Consider the following 27998-nt stretch of genomic DNA (forward strand, 5'->3'; position numbering starts at 1 on the left):
AAATTTTCACTTTGGAGAACTGCTTGGATAAGTGAAGAATCATCTTCCGCATATCTTGATTCGTTCTTTTCCCTTCCAAAGAGGAGTCCCATGACATTAAAGTCGAAATAAGGGGGTGTCTTTTCCTTATATGTTGGAGCTGGGATCTCATCTAGGAAACAACAATCCAAAAAGATTTCGAACCCAGGCTGCCTTATACCATTCACAACAAAGGGTTCAGGAAATTCATGACAAGGGTAATCCTCCCCTTCTCTTATAAATTTCCCGTTTAAAGTGAGAGGATATTGATCCATGGGTATTTCCTTTTTTTGTATGCGGGCATTTCTTCGTGCTTTTGATTTTTCCTGGGCTCGTTTAAGGTCTTCGCGGGTTGGTTCAAAACCAAGTCCGAAAGTATCCAATTTAGGGAGGCCAGGTAAGCCCATGTGTTTAGCTACTCCTTTCTTCTTTCCTAGAGTCATTCCAGGAAAGTGTCCTTGTTTTCTTAGGATAGCATCTGTTATCATGTTTGAGTGGAGGTCATAATGAAGAGGGGTCCTTTCATCTTCCTCTATTAAGGAGACCTCTTCGCTAAAGCCCCACAAATCTTCGTCGTTTTCGTCGTGCTCCACATTAATTAGTGGATTTTCTACTGTTTTAATCCTTATAGATGAAGCATCAATGGTAATTGGAATGCCTCCAACTATAGCCTTTACTTGTTGATGGAGAGACGAAGGGACGGCCTTTAAATCATGAAGCCAAGGGCGTCCTAATAGTAAGTTAAAAGATGCCTTGATATCTACTACTTGAAATGTAGTAGCATGTTCAATTGCGCCTGCCGTTACATTCATAGTGATCGTCCCTAATGCTTGACGACGTGAATTATCATAGGCTCTTATTCCTTGGGTTGACGGGGATAAATCCTCATCTCTTATTCCTAACATTCTTGCGGTTCTAAGTGGGCACACATTAATTGCTGAACCGTTATCCACAAGAGTCATAGGGATATTCATTCTTTTGCATATGACTGTGAGGTTTAGAGCTTTATTGTGTTTGTCACCTTCCGGTGGTAGATCTTTATCCGAAAAAGTGACCAAATTAATTGGACTTGGGAGATCGTTCGTGAGGAAGTTTGCAAGTCCCTCAGGAGTGGTGTCCGAATCTATGCCTACCTTAGCCAGCGCATCCATGACTGCGACTCTGTGTTCTCAAGATGTGGCTAAAAGTTTCCATACATTCATTTCTACTTTAGTCTTTTTTAGCTGTTTGACAACATCGTTGTCTTCTATAATAGGCACGGGAATTTGCTGAATAGAAGGTATGGGTTGTGTTGAAATGGGAGGTTGTATTCTCCCGGACCTAGTGAGGACATCTATGGGTGAATCCTCCTCGTCCCAAATGTCACTTACTGGGTATATTGTTGATAGAGGAGTTTCTTCAATGTCTTTAAGGTAAACATCCTCATCGTCACTGTCCCATACTCCATTAATCATGGCATCTTGTGGAAGTCGAACTAACTTTTTCTCATTAATCAAACGTTGAACCAAGTCCTTAAACTTGAAGCATTGCTCTATTGTATGTCCTCCTGATTGATGATATGCACAATAATATTTGTCTGTCCTTTTCAGGGATTCGAATGGTCTTGGTTCGAGAGGTTGAACTTTTCCATTATCGAAGAGCATTTTGAACATGTTTGTGTATGATGTCCCAATTGGAGTATATTTCCTATTGTTCTTTTTGGGAGTGTCAATTACTTGGAGAGGAAATGGTTTCTTTTGCTTAAGAGGAGGTTTATTTTTAAGCAACTCATTTTTCTCTTTTATGGCCTCGAAGGTTTGTGAGATTAATTCTTTCAATTCCGAAAGTATTAATGTCAATGCTAATACTTCTTGCTTAGTTGCGGGTTCCTGACCGGAGAATTCGAGAGCATCTTCGAAGATTTCTTCTTCAATGGTCTCGATAGGTTCTATGAGACTAGATGGATCCTCTTGGTTTTCTTCGTCGGAAATAGCCAAAGAATCCGATAGCGGTGCGGTATTGATACTTGGCTTCTTACTTGTAGGAGGTAATGGGAGCTTGTTACTATCAATCAAATCTTGAATGGCTTCCTTTAATCTCCAACAATTCTCTGTAGGATGACCCCTACCTTGGTGATATTTGCAATGTTCATTTGGGTTCCAGCTAGCCGTTCTCCTTTCGATAGGTGGGTCCCCAAATGGTCCAATGGGAGTTATAAGACCTTTTGCATGTAAGCGATCAAATGCAGTGTCATAACTCATACCAATAAGAGTATAATTCTTCCTAAATGGTTTCTTTTGTCCTTGATTATTATTCATTGTCAATACTTCATTAAGAGGAAAAGTGCTAACATTATTTGAGTGGGTAGATTTGGATGAAGAAGGATTGTCGTTCTTCTTATTTTTCCAGCCACTACTTGAGTTGTTATTAGCAATTTTCTATTTAGCAAGGTCATCTTCAATGTTAATTCCAATGTCATATACCGCTTTGAAAGTATTTAAGTTGCTTTGATATTTGAGATGCTTAGAATATTTTTCTTGGAGGTTTTTAATGAACATCCTGACGGATTCCTTTTCACTAGGCACTTCAACCATTTTTGCAGTGGTTTCCCTCCATTTATTGAAGAAGGAGGTAAAACCTTCTTTTTCTTTTTGTTTCAGCATTTCTAATTCTCTATGATCGGTTTCAACTTGTATATTGCATTTATATCTTTCAATGAAAGCGCTCACAATGGATTCCCAACTAAAGGTCTTTTCTTTATCAAGTGAAAAGTACCACTGTTGACATACAGCTTCTAAGGATAATGAAAATACAGAATGAAATGCCTTTCTATCTATCCCCTTAATACTCATTACAGTTTCAAAAGCTCTTAAATGAAAATAGGGATTATCCATAGCCTTGAACTTAGGGATGTCATTGGGATTGAACTTTTGTGGAAGAAGGTCCTTATCCACCGAGACCCCTTGGGAGCTAATCTCTTGAAATCTAAAGTCCCTGGACAGTTTGCCCAAGCTTTCCTGGATTAGGTCCATTTGTTTTTGTTTTTCAGGATTACTTATTTGCAGCGATAGGTTTTGCAGCATTTCAGCCAAGTTGGCTACCTGTCCCTTGACTTCATTAAGTTCTTCTTGACTAGCCATTGCCTTCTTAGCTTTCCTTTTCCTACCGACTGGTTTGTCGAAAAGTAAAACTTGAACAAAAGTTTTGTCTTTGATTAAACGCCCTTCCTTTCTTGACCACGCGCTGTAATTTAAACCATATTTGTTTTAATATTTTGACTCTAATTGACTTGACTTTATGTTAAAAAGACTTAAAAGAAAAAGTGAAAAAATGGGGTATATATTTTAAGGGAATTTAAAAATTGGGGTATATATTTTAAGGGAATTTAAAAATTGGGGTATATATTTTAAGGGAATTTAAAAATTGGAGGATTAATATCCGACTTACCCCCCTAAAAAAAAATGACGGAAAACACGCATTCAAGACTCTCTAGACATGGTCATAATGTGACAAACATGTTATGTGTGTGCTTTATGTGTATGTGAGTGACATGCTTTGACTACTAGTGTATGACCATGGGACTTTAAGTGCCTAAACTCAGTTAAAGACTTAAACATGGTTTGAACCATTAACAAACTGATTAATCCGATTAGTAGACTGTTAATTAGACTCGTCGTGATGACTCGAGCAAAAGAACTGGACTGTTGCTAAAACAACAGGACTGTCGCTACGGTTTAGAGCCTGTCGCCAGACGACAAAATTGTCGCCAGGCGACAGACGCTAAACTGCAGCGCCACAGTCCAAATTCCTGCGCCATTGCTGGAACATTAATCTGGACTGTTTCCAGTAATTTTACTCTAAATGGACATGCCTAAAGTCATGCTAAGTCGAATTAGTTAACTTATTAGCCTTTAATTAATTCAAAATTAATTAATTAATTAATTAGACAAAGTCCTTTTAGTCATTAGTCAATTTATTTAGTCTTTAACACAAGTCAAACAAACGGTTAACACATATATAATAAATTCAAGCAAGGGTGCACAAGTAGTTCACATAGTCACAAGATGAGTTTGCAACCTAACCATGGCTCTAGTTCTCTAAAGTTCGAGGATATGGGTTAAGTCAAAAAAGGTCCATGGTTAAGAATCCATATGCATTGCACACAAGCCTACCGGGAGGGTTGGAGCGAATGGACAGGATTCCGCGAGTGCGAGATGAAATCGGACTCGACTCCATGGTTTGGTGGATTCACAAACATTACACGTACCCAAATCTGAACTTTGCACATGATAGTGGGATATTCCATTGGGCAGGTGAAGCAGGAACCCCCAGAGGGTTATTTCCATATGTAGAACACATATGGGTTCAGAAAAGTGAGAAAATGACTCAATCAATAAGCAAAATCGAGCCAACAACACTAGAAATGGTCAAAGCAAGAAGGCAGACCCCTGGCTCGGTATTGGAAGAACTTGGCGCCAGACTACAGGGACTGTCGCCGCAAAAAAGCTCCTGTCGCCAAGCGACAGAACTGTCGCCAGGCGACAGAAACTTTTTACGGGCGACAAGCCCCGTTTTCTAGACGCTAGTTCCTACATGCCTTGGCAAGTTACTGTGTTCTTCGAATTTTCCAGATTTCGCATCATCTTTTCGATTCTAGTCATGAAAGATATTTCTCAAATTTCCTACATGTAAAATTCCTATGGATTGACTCATGGGGTACTCCCATGAGGACCTTTTAATGCATATGACAATAATGTTAATCAAATCACGCACATGAAATACTTAGAATTTTTCGTGTCTCATCCGCTCATTCTAAATAATTGCCAAAATTAAATAAATTTCAGGAATATAAATAGAAATCCTCCCCAGTGGAGTCGCCAAAAACTGTAGGGAATATTTCAAGCATTATGATAACCCCAAACTTGAACCCCACTGTGATCATACACTAAAGTACGGTGGCGTTCCAAAGGGAAAGAAAAAGAGCAAAAAGAGTCGCCAACAAGTTTTAGGAACTTGTAAACCCAAAAGACAATCCAAAGGACCGTCAACTACTCCATAAGGTCTTGAACCAAACAGGGTCCGGGGATGAGGGTACGAATCCAATCTACAAATGAAAGGACCCGCCCTATAAAATAGGCCTCTACTTTGTTCTGCTCGTATTCATGTGCGCTTTTCGAATAACATACAAACATTATATTGAACCTAACATGTTTAATCTATGTTGGTTGAAATTAATGCACAAATAATACTATTATTGGCGATCACTTGAGTTAAAATCACATTAGCCTAAACCAAATTAATAATTATCTTATTAAGCGTGATTTCAAGTACAAATTCCCTTTAAACCTGCATAAAAGGTGTGATCAAGCAATAACTAATAAAACATAAATAATAATCAATAAATAATAATAACGATGATAATAGCATGATAAGGCATAATAAAGCTTAATAATAATAGCAAGATCCTAGGCATGATACTAACAAGATTAATAACAAACCCTAGCATGTCACTAAGCAATAAAGATCAAAGCTTAAAACCTAACATGGTACTAACATGATATTATGATATTAGAAAAGATTAAAGGCACCCTAAACATGATACTAGAAAGCAATAATAACATCCTAACATGATACTAGGAATCATAAAACAATAATAAGCAAATCTAAACATGCTTTCTACATTGAAAGAGAGTAATAAGATTACATACTTTGAAGCCTCGTACCTCTTTCTAATAACAAAATACACAAGTTAGTAACTTCAATGAAAATAATAAAGAACAATTAAAGAATCAAATTGAAATCAAGTTAAATAAAGTTTTGACTAGTTTTGGACCAAACCCTCAGAAATTATCAACCTTGCACGTCTAGGGCGAAGGCAACTTCGAACTTGGCTAAGAGATTCTAAGTCCTGTGAATGCGGAATATTGTGTTTAAAAGCTAGTTTAGAAATAGAGAGAAAGAAAAGAATTAAGTAATTCTTGAGAGAGAATAGAGAGAATTGAGAAAGAGTTGATGATTGTGAATGATCTTTGAAAACAGGGATTCGGACGCTATTTATAATGAAAATAATCCGGAAAATCATAGAATTTGATAAGGAATAAAACTCCACGCTGTCGCCAGGAATTAACTCTGTCGCGACGCGACAATGTCTGTCGCGAGGCGACAGGGTCTGTCGCTCGGCGACAGACTTGTCGTTTGGCGACAGCCTGTATTAGCGCGTTTTTCTTCACGCGGAATCCGATCTTTAATCAACTTGATCTACGGAATCCGTACAGAAGATAAAATACGTATTTTTAAGATAACAAAACAATATTTTATTCCAAATAAAAATCTTTTAAAGATAACTAATTATTAAATCTAACAATATTAGAATTAAAAGGAACTTTCTAGAAACTTCTAGAAAACTATAATTAATCCTAATAATTTTAGGAATAATAATTAATATTGGGCCCTCCTCTAGATCATTGGGCCGTATTAAAATAAATAACCGGGCCCAGTTTAGTATTTTGGCCATAACTTCCTCAATATTCATCGGAATCGGGCTTATAATATATCGTTGGAAAGGTCTCTTTGAGCCCCATCCATCAACACTATTATTGGACCCTTATCATGGACCAAAATAAACTGAAATGGACGTTTTCAAATAAATAAGGTCGTTTTCAAAAATAGAGAGAAAAGAATTTAATTAAAACTAAACCGCAACATTTGGCTTTCGAATCACTTTCACCTAATTCGATAATAACACAACGCGCAAGGCATTCATCACTGGGTTTGGTTTTGGGGAGACACAAATGGGTGTCTACAGCTGGCATTGTTCATGGCTTTAAAAAAGCTAAGGTCATACTTCCTTGCTCATTCAATAGTGGTTTACACGGACAAACAACTGAAGAAGCCATTCACAACATTGGAGGCCAATGGCCGAATGCTTAAATGGGCCTTGGAGTTGAGAGGTTTTGATATAACGTTCGAGCCCAGGAAAGCAATCAAGGGGCAGGCCTTTGCTGATTTTCTAGCTGAAATGACATGGCCAGACTTACATCCGGTAGGGGATCAAATTTGGAAAGTTTTTGCGGATGGAAGTGCTACAGCAACTGGATGTGGTGCTGGTATCATTTGCCAGTCTCCTGAGGGAGATAAGTTTGAATACGTAATGAGATTTCAGTTTCAAGCCTCTAACAATGAGGCCGAATATGAATCCCTTTTGGGCAGCCTTCGAGTGTGTAAGGCGGCCGGGGCAATAAAGATTAATGCTAGTTCGGATTCCCAACTGATAGTCAACCAGGTTAATGGTGACTATGAGGCTAGGGAGTCGGCCATGATGAAATATCTTCAGATGATGAAAGATGAGGCCGATGGTCTAGAGCATTTCACCCTACAACAAGTTCCTCGTTCGGAAAATCATCAAGCGGTCGCGCTCTCCAAGTTAGCATCCTCGGCATCATGTGATACTCCCAGATCAGTGTTTTGGGAAGTAAAAGAGAAGAGGAGTATTGATGCCGAGCCTGTGCAGATCATAGACAGAAGCTCTACTTGGATGGACAAAGTAGTCTCCTATCTAAGGGACGGAACACTCCCGGACGATCCCAAAGAGAGCTGGTTGATGAAGAGGAGAGAAACCTATTTTGAAATGAAAAATGGGGCATTATTTAAAAAAGTGTTTGTCAATCCATTGAAGTGCATCACCCTAGAGAGAAGGCATGATGTGTTGGACGACCTTCATCAAGGGCAATGCAGATCGCACATAGGCAGACGAGCCTTAGCAAAAAAGGCTACCCACCTAGGGTACTACTGGCCGAGCATGAATTCGGACACTATGAAAATGGTGAAAAAATGTGACAAGTTCCAGAGGTTTGCCACCCTTATTCTCTGACCTGCAAATAGCTTGTCGGCCATAATTAGTCCACTCCCCTTTGCAAAATGGGGCATGGACATCTTAGGGACGTATACTCCTGCGTCCGGGCAGAGGCGGTATGTGTTAGTAGCAGTAGACTACTTCACAAAATGGGTTGAAGTTGAGGTCGTCCGAGGAATCAAGTGGATGGATGTGTCTGCCTTCATTTAGAAGAATATTATCACTTGCTATGGTGTGCCACAATCAATGGTGTTCGATAATGGACCTCAATTTGAAACACGCCAACTCAAAAATTAGCTAAGTGACTAGGGCATCACTCACTGCTTTGCCTCGGTCGGACGTCCGTAAGCCAACGACCAGGTTGAGGCTTACAACAAGCTAATCTCCAACAGTATCAACCGTAAGTTTGAGAAAGCAGGCGGCCTTTAGGCAGATGAGTTGGTCAATGTGTTATGGTCCATTCGAACCACAGCTAAGAGTTCAACAAGAGAGACCCCATTCTTTCTAGTCTACAGTGCTGAAGTCGTACTCCCAATTGAGATGTACGAGCCTACCCTTTAAGTAAGGCTATATGATGAATCGGCCAATTGGGAGGCCATGAAGACTGCTCTGGACTTTCTTCCAGAAGCCAGGGGAAATGCGGCACTTATACATGAAATCTATCGTCTCAAAATGACGAGGGCATACAATCGCAAGGTGTCTATGTGCCTGCTAAAGATGGGAGATCTTGTTCTGAGAAAAATGAAAGTGGTTGGCCGAGCTAATGAAGATGGAAAGTTAAATCCAAACTGGGAAGGGCCATACCGAATCAGAGAAGAAGTACGGGATGGTACATACCGTCTCAAAGCCTTAGATGGCCGTCCTATTCCTCGTACTTGGAATACAGACAATCTAAGAAAGTATTATGTTTAAATCTAGTGCATATCCAAAAAGTTGTACATACAACTAGGTCTAAACGACCGAGCCTTGTAATCAAAGCCGTACGGCTACTAACAATGAAATTTTGGCAAAGTTAATGCAAAGTCGAACATTGCTATCTAAATTTTTTGTTGTTTATTTATGATTAATTAAGCAGAAATGCCGAATAAAAGTAATAATAATGTTATTTGCAACATAGTAGCTCGTCCCTTAAGAAGGCGCTACAGAGCGGCCGAGTAAGTGTATAGCAAGGGTACCCCTTAGCTTCACAACTCGGCCACAAAGACTGTAAAGTCAAACAGATTGTCCGACCCCATTATGGTTAGACAATTGAGCATTAGGAAGCCATAAAAATTGCCCAAGGTACTTTTACCTAAATACGGGCAAGGGCATGCCTAGGCGTACAAGCTCAACCAATATTAAAAAATTTCTAAGTTGAGATATTACTTGAAATTTCTTAAGTTGCGTCCGAGCGACAGTGTCAAAGGACAACTCAAACAAATCCAATAAAGCGGCCATATATGATAATTCGGCATTCACCTAGTCCAAGGGCAATCATTATTATGATTTGATTAACTTATTAGTCGTCATAGCCTTTAAGGTATAAAACCTACTAAGTTAATCAAACCACCTGGAATATGGACTACGCGAATGCCGAACAAAGGGGCATACCCCCAGTACTCGCACGTACAGGCATAGATAAAGCATAAAAATTGCTAAAAAAATGCTAAGTATAGAGAAACAAAATTAGAAACAAAAGTTGCATTAATTAAAGCCAAGCCGACCAAAATAAGGCGGCGCAAATCAAATTTATACAAGATCGCTCAAACAGGCGGCCGAATGTGAAATTGTTTAAAGAAATGAAATGAAGGCGAGAAAAATCTAAGTACTAAAAGCTTTAAAATTGATGTTGGAGGACCTGAGCTCATCCACTTGTGGATCTGGACGATCTCTATTGCATTGGGTGGCCGAGGAGCCTTCAGCTTCTCAGACAAGTCGACCACAGACTTGTTCAGCTCATCCACTTGGAGCTTGAGGGATACCGCCTCGTCTTGGGCAGACTTTAGGGCCTCTTGGGACGAGGATAATTCGGTTTTCAGTTTCTCGGAGGCCTCAAAGCCCTCCTTCCACTGAGAGGCATTAGGAACCGCCTCGTTCCATTCCACCTGGAGCGCCTGCCTTGCCAGCTCATCTCTCTCAAGGGCCTTCCTTATCTTGATGATGTCATCATTTTGTCGAGCGGCCTTGTCAGATAAGGCTTGGAGGGTCGTCTCATAATGAAGTTTCAGGAGGGCAACGTTGCTGGTGTTCGCGTCCTCTGCCCTCCTGATTTGGGCCCAGGCTTTCTTGATTTTCTCGTTTTCCTTGTCCTTCCACTCTTAGAAGGCGCAGAGACGAAGGAAGAGCTACATTCGGACGAATAAAAGTTAGTAAGCATGAAAAGAGCAAAATGTTTTAAGTAAAAATCAAAGGTGGTCGCAAAAGCTGAAAATTAAAACTACCTCAACACTACAGTTGATCATGGGGCCGAGGAAGCCATCGTTAATCCCGCGGAACATATCCCGCTGCTCCTGAGGGACGGCCCGATGCATGGCCTCCCTCATAGACTTCCGGTCTGACATGGGGAAAACTATGTCGTTGAACTAATCCTCCCTACGGTCAAACAAATTTATAATCACTCAACTACCTAAATACAAGTATAGAGGTAAGTCAAGGGTCGAACCACTAGGAACGATTATGTTCAAGTATTTCTAATTAACGCCTAAGCTAGGTCGAAGTCTAAGGTGAAAGGTGACACTATTCTACTTCCTAAATCAAGAAGCAAACAAATGAAACACTAGGGAGTGGGCATCAACATGCATTCATGATAACCAAACTAATTAGGGAGTCAAGCAATCCAAGCAATGCAAAGACAAATAGTAGGAGCAATTAGGGGCATTCAACTAATCATCCTCACACTCTCTAACATAGATTTCTCTAGTGTTAAAAAAATAGGAAGAAACATAATCAAATACTCAACCAATTATGATCAAACCGATATCAAGTGGCCATGTCAATCAATTCAATCATGCAATCAATGCTAGCAATCATGGTTAGCTACTCCAATCAAACTTATGCAACTTGCAAACCTCTATGAATCAATTTAATCACAACACAAGAACTACTCAAATTCCCAAATCAACCTAAATTCATCAACCACACATGTTTACCCACACCCTAGCAAGTAAACTACTCAAGAAACATCATCATCAAATCTACTATCAACTATAGAGAACAAGAATCAACAAAATATCAAGAACAATTACTCTAATCAAACATCAAATATCAAAATCAAACCAAACAAACATCAAATTAAACAAAGCAATTGAATGAGATAGAGTTTAGAAATGCTCATTGATAATTAGGATGATCTCCAACACAATTGTCACACTTGCATCTTCAATCTCTCAATCACCATTGAAATTCTTCACTTTCTCTCTCTAAAACTACTCCTAATCTAGAGAGAGAAGCTCTCAACCTAAGAGAGAGAAAACTAAGCTAAAACTAAAGAATTACATGAATGAAGAATAAAGGAAACCAAAAACTATATAAACAAAAGGAGAAAAGAAGCTTTAAAATCGTAAAAGACCCGGAAACCCGCGCCCGCGGAGAACTCGGCCGCGCCCGCGGAGGAAGACGGAAACCCCGATAGCCGCGCCCGCGGCCCAAGCCCGCGCCCTCGGGGAGCCCTCGGGACAACCGCGGGTGCTTACTGCCCAAAAACGGCAGTTTTGGAGCTGCAGCAACCCCGCGCCCGCGGGTACTGTAGCCCGCGCCCGCGGCAGAATTTCAGGGCTAACTTCGGAAGGCTGTAACTCTCAATCTATGAATCGTATCAGGGCGTGCGACCTATCATTGGAAAGATCTTTAAGTCTAGTTTCCAACCCAACTTGAATCACATCAATCCAAGTTGTATAACTTGAGATATGGCTGAAACAATGAACAAAGGTCCTATTTGAAACTTTGCAATCCTTCGTTTTCCTTTGTTTCAAACTCAAATTCAATTCCGAAAAGTGCATATTGATGCTAGTGGGTGCTATTTTCAATTTCCATGCATATAGCCCGCGACGTACCTACAAAACAACACAAAGAAACATAGAAGCAAGAGAAATAGCCGAGAAATGAATAAAATGATAAGAAAACCATTAAAAGCATGCATTTCTCTAAACTAACACAAAAACACGCGAATCGAGCATTATTCTCTAAAAACACGACATAAACGACTACAAAGGAGCATAGAAATATAAAGAAAACATAGCCTAAAGGTGCCATAAATGGCACGGATCAAATTCCCCCAAGCTAAACTTTTGCTTGTCCTCGAGCAAAACAAAATCCAACCCAAGGGAAAAATGATGACATTATTCAAGCAAAGAAAGAAACGAGAAAACTAGAGAAGATGGGAATATACACTAACTCACTTTCGTAGGAATCACGGTCAATTTTAGCAACTAAAGACAAGCCATTTAAACCCCTAGATCGCCCTAGAGGACGAGTGATGCTCTCGTAAGGGTATCCTAAGAGTTTACCCATAACTCTCATAATAATACAAACAAGGAAAAGCATGAAAAAGAAAACAAAATACAAGAAAAGCAAACAAATGTTCATGAAAGGACTTTTGCAAATGTACAAGCACAAGTGGATGCAAATCTTTCTAAACAAGTAAGGGAGTGCACGCTATAAGATACCTAAGGTTGGTTGAAACATAAATATGCTAAGCATAGGAACTAGTTATCACACTCCACTTTCATCCCAAACGGTCTTACCGCGTTCCCCCTACTAATCTCATATCTCCCCTTAGTGAGCATCTCATAGATTCCGCGAAGGAACCGGAAAAAGATCAAATTTTTGGGCTACTCGACATCTTGACTTCGCATCCCCTTTCCTTAGGCAATGACCCATGATTCCCTCCCCCGAATAATGACTCAACTTTCTAGGTCAAAAGGTCTTTCCCCAAGGTTGTAACGTAAGGCATAAAGGGTGAAGGTAGGCTAAATTTTTTAAAATTTGGCGGTTTTCCTAAAAAGTGAAGCAAAAGGGTGATCAATCCTTAACAACACGATCAAGAAATCACCAAAAAAAAGCAACACCCCCAAGCTTATTTGAAGCTATACCCACAAGAAATATATACAAAAAGCATAAACTCTTCTCCCCCAAGCTTAAATGAAGCATTGTCCTCAATGCTTAGGAGGAGAAAAGAATACATCAAAATATTTTTGAATTTTCACTTTTTCAATCAATTTTTTTTTCTTTTTTTTTTACTTAAACTTGCAATGTCCTCGCCTTTTGCTAAATTCGGACGGCTTTTCTATAATGCAATTTATTAGTCCATGCCTTTTATGATTAAGGACGGGTTTTACTCATATACACTTGCCATTATTCACAAAGAAAACTTAACACAATCTTGCACTCATAAAAACCAAACATCCAACTTCACCACAACAAACTCCATCAAATATGGTCAATTTGCTTCACAAAAACAAGAAAAGAAAGAAAATGAAACAAAAGGCCAAAGATCTAAAGATGTGGCTTGAAAAGAAGGAAATAGGCTCAAATGGTTGCAAGAAGGCAAATGGAAACCCAAAAACAAATATGAAACAAACTAATCCTAAAATGAAAAATACCACCCCGAAAAAGGTGCCTTTGTCCTCCCTAGATAGCTCGGTCTCGGGTTTAAGAATCATACATCAAGCTTTATAGATTAGGCTTGCAAAGTCAAGGATCCATGCCGCTCATGCAAGAATATGATGAAAGCTTGAACAAATATAAATCTCACATGGTTGTAGCAAAAACTCACTAAGGTTGTCAAATCGAATAAAGGGAGCAACTACCAAACATGCCACAAACAAGTAGAATCCGGCTTCATGATCCCCCTAGTTCTAGACAACTACCTTAGCATGCTTTATCCTAGAATCAACCAAACGTAATCTCAAACCGTGCACACCACTACCATTTAGGAAGAAAAGCATTCAATTATGCAAGTCCAAATGTTATTATGTCCAAAGCAAGAACAAAAAAAAAAAAAAAAAAAAAAAAAAAAAAAAAAAAACACATTGCAAATTTGCCTTGATAGAAACAAAAATCTTTTTGGAGTTTTTCAAAATATAAGAACATGGAAAAGCATATACAAAGGTGCATAGCATATATGAATCAACATCCCACCAAACATGATAGAATACCCTCCCCCAAGCTTGAATGAGACATTACACTCAAACATAAATTATATAATCCATGGGAGGGGAACACAAGGAGATCAATCCAACAAACCATCATATGTCCAACAAGTCATCATCCACTAGAGAAAGAGCAAGGAAGGATATTACCGGATATTAGGTGGGTGTAAATACCCGCAAATGACCCAATTTTACCCTTTCAAGGCTAACAACCTCTAGTGTTGAATTTGCCTTCCTTATGCTAGCAAAAATAGGAGTCAACCTTCCTTGATTCTTGATCCATATTGAAGCACCAAAGTATATCAAGTCATGTACCTAGCAAAAGGCACACAAACATTTCCATGAGATAAAATCTAATCTAAAAAGAAAATAAAATGAAAGAAATAAAACACGGGTTACTTCCCGAGAAAGGCTTGCTTAAGGTCCAAGCATGACCGCTCTAGAAAATAATAATTCAACGCACGCAAGAGCTTGTCAAATGTACTACTACACATTTCATATGATAGGAGGTAGGCAAATGACGGGATAAGGACGTGCAACAAGATCGTTGCACACAAGTGAGAAGAGAGATGCCAAAAGAAAGAAGAAGAGGGATCAAAAGGAAAAACAAGAAAATAAGAAGAAGAAGAAGGGGGAATAAAAGAATGGAAAGAAAAAGAAAAAGGCAAATCCTCCTCACTAGAATATTTTTGGGTGACAATATCACCCCTTTCCTCAATCGGTGACAAATGAGCCACATAAAAACCATCATAGACAAGAGGGTCCCCAATAGGCTCATTAACAAAGGAAGGGAGGGACATAGGAGTGTAGGGGATATGGTTGAAATTCCTTGAAAAAGGGACATGTGAGGAGGGAATAGGAGCTATGGTCTCGCAAATGAACTCTTCCTCACCACCATGCCTCAAATCACCAATTAGAGCATGAAAATCAATCATAGAATCCTCAAAAGAAGAACACTCATGATCAACATCTCCCTCAAACATCCAACTTCCAAGAGGAACTACATAATCCCCTCCATCACAACCATGAACAACAACTCCCTCAACTTCCTTAAAGCCTAAAGTCTCAAAGCCATGCATGAATGGATGTAAATTCATTTCAAACTCATCTCTCTCACATGAAGCATTCTTAATAAACTCACTCAAAAGGCTATGGGTTTTCATTTGACACTCAAAAAACATATTAGACATAACCTCAAGTGAATCCAAATACTCATGGATAGAAGAGTCACAATCATGCACTAGAGACTCGTCAAGATGGGAAAGAGGGATAGGATTTTCAAAATCAACACTCTCTTCATTCTCAACTCCTTCACCATCACTCAAATGCTCACAAATGGGATCCTCACACTCTCTTGGTTGCTCAAAATCATCATCATCATCCTCAACACACACATTAAATTGGGATTTTTCACAAATAAGCATCAAGGATGACAATTGGCCTTCTAACTCTTCTTTTCTTCTCTTTCCCTCCTCAAGACGCTCCTCACTCTTTTTCATTATCTCTAATTGACCTCTCATAGAATTAAGAATCATCTCCTTACTAGGCCCAAACTCATTATCAAGCTCAATGTGCCTAATTTGAGATTTAAATACATCAACAAGAGATTCAAAAGATGTAGAAGGTTGAGGTTCAACAAGAGGAGAAGAAATACAACCAAGATTGGAAGAATCAATATTAAGATCATGAGCATATACATCACATTGGGGAGTGGGGGCAAAATCAAGAACATGAGATTCATCATTAAGGGAATGAAGCACATCACAAGAAGGCATGGTAAATAATGATGAATATTGAAACACACCATTAGCATCAACTTGAGCATGTACTTCATCATCATGAACAAAAGGGGAAATAGAGTTGAAATCATGTATTCTAGGTTCACCAATAGGATCATGTGACAAATCATGGGAATTCATGCTAATATTAGAAGAATCAACACATTGCATATCAATATTAGGATCATGATTACCCCTACTATAGACATTCCTAGCAAACCAAACATAAAAATCCCAAGCATCATCAATAGACAATGCTCTAAATTCACCATTATGCATGCATTCAACTTCACCCCTAGTTTGCTCATTCAAACCAAAATAACAGATCTCACAAGCCTCCCAAATATTACAACAATTACAATCAAGAAATCCCTCTAGTCTATTAAAATATTCACAAAAAGGCTCATTGTCAAATTGAGGAAATGAGAGACATGCCATTTTATATAAAGCAAACAAAAGAAATCAAATAAAAGAAAAGTCTAAACAAAGACCTAGACTCAAGAAATCAAAAACACTCAAACATAGACACCGTTCCCCGGCAACGGCGCCATTTTGACATGGGGAAAACTATGTCGTTGAACTAATCCTCCCTACGGTCAAACAAATTTATAATCACTCAACTACCTAAATACAAGTATAGAGGTAAGTCAAGGGTCGAACCACTAGGAACGGTTATGTTCAAGTATTTCTAATTAACGCCTAAGCTAGGTCGAAGTCTAAGGTGAAAGGTGACATTATTCTACTTCCTAAATCAAGAAGCAAACAAATGAAACACTAGGGAGTGGGCATCAACATGCATTCATGATAACCAAACTAATTAGGGAGTCAAGCAATCCAAGCAATGCAAAGACAAATAGTAGGAGCAATTAGGGGCATTCAACTAATCATCCTCACACTCTCTAACATAGATTTCTCTAGTGTTAAAAAAATAGGAAGAAACATAATCAAATACTCAACCAATTATGATCAAACCGATATCAAGTGGCCATGTCAATCAATTCAATCATGCAATCAATGCTAGCAATCATGGTTAGCTACTCCAATCAAACTTATGCAACTTGCAAACCTCTATGAATCAATTTAATCACAACACAAGAACTACTCAAATTCCCAAATCAACCTAAATTCATCAACCACACATGTTTACCCACACCCTAGCAAGTAAACTACTCAAGAAACATCATCATCAAATCTACTATCAACTATAGAGAACAAGAATCAACAAAATATCAAGAACAATTACTCTAATCAAACATCAAATATCAAAATCAAACCAAACAAACATCAAATTAAACAAAGCAATTGAATGAGATAGAGTTTAGAAATGCTCATTGATAATTAGGATGATCTCCAACACAATTGTCACACTTGCATCTTCAATCTCTCAATCACCATTGAAATTCTTCACTTTCTCTCTCTAAAACTACTCCTAATCTAGAGAGAGAAGCTCTCAACCTAAGAGAGAGAAAACTAAGCTAAAACTAAAGAATTACATGAATGAAGAATAAAGGAAACCAAAAACTATATAAACAAAAGGAGAAAAGAAGCTTTAAAATCGTAAAAGACCCGGAAACCCGCGCCCGCGGAGAACTCGGCCGTGCCCGCGGAGGAAGACGGAAACCCCGATAGCCGCGCCCGCGGCCCAAGCCCGCGCCCTCGGGGAGCCCTCGGGACAACCGCGGGTGCTTACTGCCCAAAAACGGCAGTTTTGGAGCTGCAGCAACCCCGCGCCCGCGGCAGAATTTCAGGGCTAACTTCGGAAGGCTGTAACTCTCAATCTATGAATCGTATCAGGGCGTGCGACCTATCATTGGAAAGCTCTTTAAGTCTAGTTTCCAACCCAACTTGAATCACATCAATCCAAGTTGTATAACTTGAGATATGGCTGAAACAATGAACAAAGGTCCTATTTGAAACTTTGCAATCCTTCGTTTTCCTTTGTTTCAAACTCAAATTCAATTCCGAAAAGTGCATATTGATGCTAGTGGGTGCTATTTTCAATTTCCATGCATATAGCCCGCGACGTACCTACAAAACAACACAAAGAAACATAGAAGCAAGAGAAATAGCCGAGAAATGAATAAAATGATAAGAAAACCATTAAAAGCATGCATTTCTCTAAACTAACACAAAAACACGCGAATCGAGCATTATTCTCTAAAAACACGACATAAACGACTACAAAGGAGCATAGAAATATAAAGAAAACATAGCCTAAAGGTGCCATAAATGGCACGGATCACGGTCCACGCCTGTAAGCGACTGGCCGGGTAGTTTCATGTTCATCTCCTTGGCAATATTTGCACACGGCTAAGAAAAGTGTTAAGAATGAGCAAAATAAGCTCGCAAAAAAGATAAGTAAAATACTATGTCAAGAACCTTACCATCCGAGAAAGATGGTAGGGTGAGAAGGTTGAAAGCAGAAGGAGGTACGGGTTCATCCCCACCTCCGTCCTGCCGACCGAGTTGATCCTCGGCCGACTGAAAGGCAGTCGTCTGCCAATCAGATTTTTTCACTAACTCAACATGTGGAGTCGAGATTAGGCCGATTATTTTTTTCGGGGTCGACTTACCCTCATTGTCCGCACGGACGTACTTTACGTGGATCGACTCATTAGTCTGATCCACGAACTTGGAGGCCCCACTAGGTGACAGCTGGGGTGGCTCTACTTGGGACTGCTTTGGAGCAGTCCGCGACTTCGTCTTGGCCGCCTGAGTGGAAGGCGTCCCTTTAGAAGTAGTACTCTTTCGGGACTTGGACGCATTCCTATCCTTTGAAGCAAAGGCCGGCTGCTTCCTCTTTGACCTTGGGGTGGGACTGGCCAACTGAAAGGAAACAATTTGAAATTAAGTAAATCCAAAATAAAGTATCCGAGCATGAGTAGGAAGGAAGCCCCTTCCAGAGTCCCACGTCGGACGAAGAGCCAAATTAGGGTCATCCGTGTTAAATCAGGAAGGACTCCTCACCCAACCTACCAGCTCGGCAAAAAAAAAAAAAAAAAAAAAAAAAAAAAAGAAGAGAAAACAAGCAGACGCCTAGTACCTCCTTGGTCTGCTTGTACAGCTGCTGGCGGGCCTTGTACCGAGCTAAGTCAAACTCGGACATGTCCACATCCCCCTTTTGCTCTGGGTCCAGCATGACTAGGTGCTTCATCTGCGTAAGAAAAGGGAAAAAAGTTAGAAAAATTTCGACACAATTTACTTGTAAGTGGCTAAGGTATGAGTCTCCACCTTGGGGAAGGTTTCAATAAAGGCCGCATGGCGACATAAATATCGGGTCCTTGATCCAGCTGGACAAGGGAATCCAGTTCTTAGGCACGGCCACCAACTTGCCTCCCCTAGTCACCCTCCTGACTCCAAAATGTCAAGTTGGTACGCGTAGTCAGGATGGATGGGTGGCTTGTGCGGACGGTGCTTCCCTCGGCTAAGCTGGATGGGAGCAGCGTTAACCTATCTATCCGCAAGTTGAATTCCACGTTCTTTGTTTTAATGCGGTTGAAACGGTACTTCCAATCACGCCACTTGGATGGCCTGCCCATCACCACCAGGTAGTCCTTAGTGGTGCACAATATGAACCAATCGTTCGTCCCCGAGTCTAGGCAGACCATGGAGTGCATCTCGCAAAATAATGGGACGTTCGGCTTAAAGCTCTGCCTGATGCACGTCACCAAGTACCCAAAGATGTTCAACCAGCTATTCGGCATCAGCTGGAAGAGGGCAATGTTGTACTCGTCCAGGTTCTCCTAAACGAACGGGTGAAGAGGGAAGCGGAGTCCTACTTCAAGGGCAGCGCGGTACACGCTAAATAATTGCCGATGCGGTCGCACATCCTCCCATTCGGCCACTTAATGAGAGCGCTTCAGCGCCTTGAGCTCGTATCCCTCTCCCATCATGAGGAAGCTCTTGAACTCCTCCATCCCATCATTGAGGAAGCCTAGGGTCGTGTCCTCGACTGGACAGGCATACACATCTTTAAAACTGTCCGCATTTGCCTCCTCATCGGCCTCCTCGGCCTCTTGATTTTTCGCCTCCCCTTCATCAAGATAGGGGACGGCCCCAAACTCCGAGGACAACACAGTGTCCAATTCAGCAGCCTCGGCCAAGCTCCTAGTCTTAGAGCCCCGGCCGCCTTCTGAGATAGAAGCTCTCTCCGGTACTAAGGGTCCTTTGCCCTTATCCTTCCTTCTGGCGTCCACCTGATTTCTAGGAGAAGGAGCGCTGTGAGATGGCAGGTCGGCCGATTCAGTAAAAACTACGCCAGTCCTAGGCCTGGCCGACCTGGTAGTTTGTGATGGGGGTAGTTCAAAAATTCGGGCGGACGCCCCAACGTCCGCTTGAGATGAGGTTCTTTCAAGGATTGCAACTCGGCCGAATCTATGACTGAGTTGGCAAATTGGGGAAAGCGAAGGCCCAGAGTCTGCCCGGACGCTTATCTAGCAGAAGAGACGCCCTGCCTCCTTTGGCGCTCTTCGAATGAGGTGGTCACTTCGACCACCGAGCATTCGCTGCCACTGACCGTGGCGGTGTTTGTGTTGGTGTTTGTGGTGGTAGCAGTCTCCCCGTCCATGTAACTCGGATCATAGGGGACCCTTGGGTTTACCAGACTGTCGTTTGGATTTCTAGCGGCGTACGGGTCGTACATCTGCCTGGTCCATGCCATTTGTGACTGTAGGGACAGAGAAGAGTAGGTGGAGGTGAGTTGGTACGTATTAGAAATGGACCCACTCCACGAGGGAGACGACTCGTCCCCGTCCACTCTAGACTCCTCGGTCCTAGGAGAACGGCCGGCCTCATGAGCAGAAACGGATGAAGCCGAGTGTTGAGCCAGATTTAAAATTAAAAATGAAAAGCAACAAAGTAAAAGAGGAAGAAAAAGGGGCATGTGATTACCTTCTTCTGTGCAGAAAACTTGGGAAAATCTTGAAGGTTGACCGGAAAAATCAAAAACTCTGAATGGAAACCTCGAACGTACGGCGGAGCTCTTGAAGATTTAGGGAAAAATCACTTTCTCTCTCTAAAAATCTCTAACTTCTCTCTAAAATTCTCAAAATTCCAAAGTAACAAAATGAAGTCAAACATCCTATATTTATAGGCAAAATTTATGGAGGCAAAATAGTAAATCCGTCTTTCCCGCCCAAGAATTCAAACGGTTACTTTTTGAAAAAGTTAACCCTAGAATTCAAATGGTTAAAAACCAATTCCGTCACTTTAAATAGAAGGGAATGCGAATGGGCTGACGGCACGTCAAAATAGACGGCCAAGTCAGCAGGATCCAAACCGTCATCCCAAAATCCCGAACAACAGGTGTCCTCCCTAAAAGATAGTCGGCCTGCTGCGTCCGACTAATCTCAAGACCCAGAAGTGTCCAATAGAGGAATTACAGGTGAAGTGGACCAAGCGTCCGGCCCACGGGGGAAATCCCCAGACAAGACGGACGATACTGTCCGCATACCAAAGAAATGTTCAAAACTTCTACGAATACTCGGACATATCCGGACGAGGAGAAAATCAAAGGAGACGGCCCATAGAGTATGAGCTACCCCCTCGAGGGGCAAATGTTTAGGGTAAAAATTACCCGAAAACGTGGATTAATCCCATAGTGACACGTGGCCCAATAAAAGGGCGACACGTGTCCCTATAAGAAGATGACACGTATGCAAGCCCTACAAAGAGCACATGAAAAAGAGAGAAAAGGACCTTCTTACATCAGGAGGCCCAAATCCCGAGAAAGCCGCAAAACGGTGCCTCCGAAGGACACGTGTCCATACCTGATTACGCCGCCAATTAGAAAACGTCATTCTAGGGTAATAACCCTAAAAGGCACAAATCCCCACCCCTATATATACCCCAATCATTTATGATGGGAGGGGGGAGATTGTGACGTAACATTCAATAGAGCTTTAAAACAGCTCCAACTTTTCTCTACTTTCTCTCTCTAGCTTTTCTGATTTCAGGTTACTAACTTAACCGTCGAAGGCGAATATTCCGACAACAGAATATTCGTGTTTTGCAGGTGTCCGGGCTGTCTATCAAAAGAGCATGACCAGAGTCCCAGGGAAAATCACAATCACCCGAAACACTACAGATTTTTTTTTTACTAAAATGCATCGATCACACCCATGTTATGTGACAAATAAATTTGAGGGAGCTACAAATTATCACCTTGATAAACAGAATTCGTTTATCAAGTGGCAAAAACATAAATAAGTCAGCAAAAATGTTCACTTAGCATGTCATTTTCGTAATTATATCAACATTTGTGGGCCCCATACTTATTAAAAAGTTGTTAATTTACAAATTTAACATTTAATAAATAAGGTGATAAACTTTAATTTCTCTTAAATATTTTTACCAAATTTCATGAAATATAACTTCTTTGTGGTCTTGATTGTTTAGTGACAATGAGGGTTGATAGGAAAATCACCTTGAAATTTTGATGTTATAAATTGGAGTCCCACCAATTATATTTGTTTGTACATAAACATATTCCCTTACCTCCCCTCTACTCTTAAGCGTTAACTTATATAACTGAACTGTCTTTTTAATATGTGAGACAATGAGAAAATGAGAGATATTGGTTTAGTAGTGTATATCATTTTACCAAATGTAAGTACAGTATATATAGCTACACATGGCATTCTTGCAATAAAACTTACCCAGCAACTTGCCCGTTAACGAACCATTACCCCAATTATTCTCTGTTGAAAGATTTAGTTTATAGATCCACTCTTGCGTGTTCAAGTATGGTATTCGTGCATCTTGATCTCCACTGCAGTGTACACAAGAAACACTACTATAAATTTCCTTTTAAATGCAACACTTTTCATTATAAGCTTGTTAATGCTTTATTTTAATCATTTATATATCTTAATACTAATATGTAAAATTTATAAATATTTGATATTAGTAAAGTATAAAAATAAAATTTAACAAGAGTTTACATGATTATAAAAAGGTGGGTTTAAATTCAAGCTAAAAACCCTATGTTTAAACTTGTTATTTTGGGCCAAAAGTAACAGGCTTTTCAGGCCATTTTTCGGGCCACACCAAAATTATTACTAAAAATTTAATTTTAGGCTACTAATAGTTGTGCCAACTAGAGCCCGGACTTCAAACCCAAAATGCTTCCCAAACCTAGGCAATTTTTAGGCCAAGTTGGGCAAGACCAGGGGCCAGTAGTCCTAGTCAGACATGATTACCTCTATGATGTTGTTTGCACCCAAAGTACTTAATTATATTGCGTGCGTATTGTGCATAGTTGGTGCGGTTGCAACCAAATTCTCTTAAATCATTATCGAGTATTACTTAATACTCCGTAGTGTTATATATAGTGCATCTAAAATAAAAAAATAAACTTCATATTATCCATTTAAATTATTATTATTATATTTATATTTTCTCTTGCATATATCTATTTTTTTGTAAAACTTTTAAGAGTCGTTGAATTAAGTCATTTTTATAATTCCACTTTTATTGAATTATAATAGTGAATCGCACAGGGTTAAACTTAGTTTATAGTAATGCTTTTGAGTTTCGAAATATGTAAATCCTCTGAATAAAACCAATATGAAACACGACATATCATATCACGAATATATAAAGTCAGTCTCATATTACTATATATGCATATCATATCATATCATATCATACCACTAATATATAAAATTAGTAAAAATAAATTTTAATCGGTAAAAATACTATCACTTTAGTAAAAATAATTTAAGTATGTTATCGCATGTCTAAATATCCTACATTGTCAAAAATGATTATATGACTATTTAACATTCAAACCAAAAGATTTATCCAAAAATTCATGTAATAAACAACCTAGACATCACCCATAGCACAAAATTAGTATAATAGTAAATCTAGCATTGAGAGATGCATTACCTGTAAATTAGTGAACGGAGGAACGTTTTTCCAAAGCTTTGATGATAGCTTACAGTGCTTTCCACACTTTGTATAAATGATATGCTTACATTACATCTTACCCAATGACTTACCATGCCCTGATATATAATTCAATTACTGTTAAGTGTTAGCTAATAAGATACGTAAATAATATAGGATAGCAAGTAAACTTGTCAATAATTTTGCCATACCTTTCGAACATGAAGTGCCTCTTGAACTTGTTTGTCGTTAGCCCAAGTATAGGATAGCAAGTAAACTTGGTCCTAAAAAAAAAAAAAACCAAAAAAAAAACCAATTGAAAATTCAGAGAAAATAAAACGAATGAATTTAACAAACTAGTTTTGAGCGTAGACAATATCCTTGTTTCCTTCCTTTGAGATGAAAAGGATTTTCAATCTCCTTCGAAAGATAAGAGGTTTATTTCCTCTCTTCAAGGGAAAAATTTCTTAGTTTTAAATTCGTGATAATAAATCTTATGGATTGTTGTGAAATTAATTCATTGGTGAAAAATTATGCAAGATAGCAAAAGTTTTCAAGTTTTTGAATGCAATTAGAATCGAAGCAAAATATACTTTCAACACGGCTATAAAGAATCGTTAGGTTGTCTCTCCAACAAGACAGTATTTTCCAGCAATATAAGCGGAAGATATTTCACATTGCAAAATTTATCTGATTGTAGTTTTTGATTCAATATCTTAGTTATGTGATATTAAATCAAACATTTTGGATTGAAAAAAAAAATAGGGTTTAATTATATTATAAAAAGAAATTACCTCGTGGTTAATAGTGAAAAGATTTTTATCTGATTTGTTAGAATAATTACATTATTAAAGAATTTATTTTTTTTCTTTTTTTTTTTTTTTGAAAAATTAGTAAAGAAATTTTTAAGTGTTGTACGCTCGTGGATATGCGTGTTAGAAAATATCTTTTTCTTAATAATTGTCCCGCCTTTTTAAATGTATTACCTTTTTTTTATATAAAAGTTAAAATTTAAATGCATTATTTTTCTTTCTACCTAAAATTCTCTCTATTTCTCTCCTATCATAATGATGATTTTTTATTTTTTCACTCTATCTCTCTCTACTTTAAAATTGTACTCGTATAAGTGTTTGAAACTTTAATAGTGATGCATCTAAAAAAAGCGAAAGAAGTATTAAGCTAACAATCAAGTCAAGAAGATATACCCGCCGGCACGGTTGTGCGGACAATGAAACTTTGGAACGCAGATAATCGACTGGATCCTGTACTATACTCTTTTGTGTTGAATTCTTTACTTGTTTAGGAGATACATAAGCGCACTTAGTTTTCATGATATTTGGTAAAAAAACAGCGTTCATTGCCTGCATGTATAAAAAATACATTAAAACTGAATATTAACTAAGAAGGATATAATATAAATAAATGATCATCGATAAATAATTAAAGTAACACAAACTCTTATTGCTTTCATCAAACATAATTTTTCAATGACTTACATGAGATATAGCTTGAATATATCGTAAGCACTTCGTTTTTTTATCATCTAAATTTGCGAATTCACCATTGCAATTAATTTTGGCAGACTGAAAAGACAAAGCAAACCAATTAGCAAAGGTTAAGATAATAAAATAGTTAAAGAAATTGAGTAAACAAAACAATGTGTACGATTAGAAGGTGAGATAAGGAGTTAAAATTGATAAAAATGACGTTACTATCCGCCTTTAGCTAATAATATACTTCATCCATTCTTTTCTAGTTGACATATGTTTTGTTATATTTGACAATGCAAAAACCCAATTATAAAAATCTCTAGCCGTTAGTAAGAAAAATAATAAAAAAATAAAAATAAAAATTTTGCATTGAATACACATTGAGATGAATTGAAATAAAGTGATCTACATATATAACTACTTTATTTTCTTATTAGGGTATCATTCAAATAATGACGAAATTCAAAACGTGTTAGTTATGGACAAACAGAGGGTGTACATATTTCTCACTTTATTATGAGTAAGACCCTTTTCATTGCAACTTATTTTCACTCAATTAAAATTATTTTTATTTAACTGAAATTATTTTTGTTGAAGTGAAATTATTTTTCCTAAACTGAAATTATTTTTACTAATTTTCTAATTATATTTTTTCTTTATAATTTTTTATTTTTACTGAACTAAAATTAATGTTACTGAGCTGAATTTATATCTACTGCACATAAATTATCTTTATTGAATTGAAATTATTTTTACTGAATATTATTTTTGTAAGTTAAAGTGAAGAGGACCTAAGAGTAAAATGATGCAATAAACTTATTCTTTATTTGTGGCGAATAGAGGGCACATATTCTTAAGCACACTTCAACGAAAAATATAAAAGATGATAAGAGTAGAAATTACCTCATAGAGCTCATCAGAGAGCAGTGTCATTCGATGCCCAAATTTATAAAATGAATTTGTGGGATCATCTGTCTTTGGATTTCCTAATGTAAATCCCTAAGTCCAACCGATTTAATTTGATATTTTAAGGTTATCAACGTACGTAAATATAAACCATATCATGAAAAGATACAAAATGATGTATGTAATTGACTATTAAAAATAAAAAAAATTTGTTCACAAGTACCATCTTATTTTCCCATCTAATTTTGCTAAATTGCAATTAATTAACTAATTTACTTTTTATTTTTGACGAATTAACTCAGGAAACATATGTTTATCTCTAAAATACTCCCTCTGTGTTTAAATAAATGAAACATTTTAACTTTTACGGAGTTTTAAGAAAGTTAGTTGAATTTAAAATTTGTTTTTTTTTTTAAATTTGTATCAATAATTATGAAATCGAGTGAATACTACATTAGTATATGTAGTGAGACACATAATTTATGATTGCAAATCAAAGACATTCTAACTACTACCTCCGTTTCATATTATTTGCAATGATTTGACATAAATTAGAGCGGAAAAATGTCTAATCGTTGTAAATAATATAATTTGGAGGTAGTATTACAAAAAAAAAATGTACTAACTTTATTCCTATTCCTATTACTTTTTTTTTATTATGACAAAAATATTTATAAGAAAAAAAACAATGGGTGTACTATTATTAATTATTAATAAAAAAAGAATCACCACGTAAATACATACCACAATGGGTGTACTATTATTTGCCACGTCATGCTAGTTGATTCAATTATTGAAATATAAAAGAAAACAAAATAATAAATTGGAAAAAGTGTCAGTAAACACTATAACTTCAAGTCCAACTCAAACATTGATACTTCCAAAGCTCATACACCATGAAAATGAAGTTCTTACATATCTGAATATTATCTTCGTTGAGTTCGGGTTGCGATTTTCCATGATCCCCGGTGACCTATTTTTAGATCTAGTAGTTCAATTATACTAAATCCGAATTAAAACGGCGGCCGTTTTTTCAAGTCCAAAATTCCTTATATTAATGTTGCTGAGTCTGCTTTTCGTTCCGGCTTCAAAATGGTGTTCCTGCCACTCTTGTGCCTCATAGGTAAAGCTTCTTATCATTTTTTTGTTTGATTTTGTTATGATATTGTTGGGAATTTGATGTTGAATTTTCTGGGATTTGTTGTTTGAATGCAATTTAGTAGTGTCATTAATTATTTGTTCTTAATTAGATTGTAAATTTGCCAGATTTGAGGATTATATTCACTATTCAAGTTCATTTGAGTGTTAATTGAGAAGAAATGATTTGTTGATATTTTGGATATGAATTAAAAATTCAAAAAAGAATCTTGTGCTTTGTGATTTGAAATTTAGAGTTTCAGGATGATAAAACTAACGGAGCTCCCATTTTGTGAAGCAATGATTTACAATAGTAGAGCTTGTGCTTTAATTTGAAAACTTGTCAATTGTGCCGTTTAGTTGAGTCATCTCATGCCTCGTATAGGATTTAGGCCTTCTTTGTATTTTTCAAAATAGCTTATGATTAGAATTTAGCTAGGTAGATTATAGACATGACTAATTCACTTTTAGTCCTTCTACTAAAAATATCTTGTTTGATTATATCTCTCATATTCTCAGCATATGTTCTATTTACTTTCAAAACTACTAAACAATAATAATAATATTTTTTAAAAAAAAAAAACAATAATGCAAATTCAATTGAGGTTACACGCATTAGACTTTTTTTCTAAAATTTGACCCAAAATTGATAAACAAAAAAATTTTTGATTCAGATTTGGTATCAAATTTATATAATTTATAAACCCCAACATTGTCTCAAAACACAAGTTAAACAATATACTATAAGTGAAGATAAATTAATTTTACTTGATTGCATTGTCATGTAAAGAATCCAATATGCTAAAGCATAACATATCAC

The 27998-nt window shown here is 37.9% G+C and overlaps 1 protein-coding gene across 1 annotated transcript in view; it reads right to left on the bottom strand.

The window, feature by feature from the left end:
• LOC145580065 (serine carboxypeptidase-like 18) overlaps positions 1-27998 on the bottom strand; it is a 93149-nt gene that overhangs the window by 17498 nt on the left and 47653 nt on the right. The window contains exons 7-12 of the mRNA XM_081637390.1: positions 26039-26134; positions 25142-25228; positions 24851-25006; positions 23858-23929; positions 23646-23764; positions 22412-22524 (exon numbers count right to left, since the gene is read on the bottom strand). Coding sequence (XP_081493516.1) covers positions 22412-22524; positions 23646-23764; positions 23858-23929; positions 24851-25006; positions 25142-25228; positions 26039-26134 — 643 coding nt within the window. The remainder of the gene's footprint in view (positions 1-22411; positions 22525-23645; positions 23765-23857; positions 23930-24850; positions 25007-25141; positions 25229-26038; positions 26135-27998) is intronic.

This window comes from Chenopodium album, chromosome 14 (genome assembly GCF_948465745.1).
Source record: "Chenopodium album chromosome 14, dcCheAlbu1.1, whole genome shotgun sequence".
Taxonomy (NCBI): domain Eukaryota; kingdom Viridiplantae; phylum Streptophyta; class Magnoliopsida; order Caryophyllales; family Amaranthaceae; genus Chenopodium; species Chenopodium album.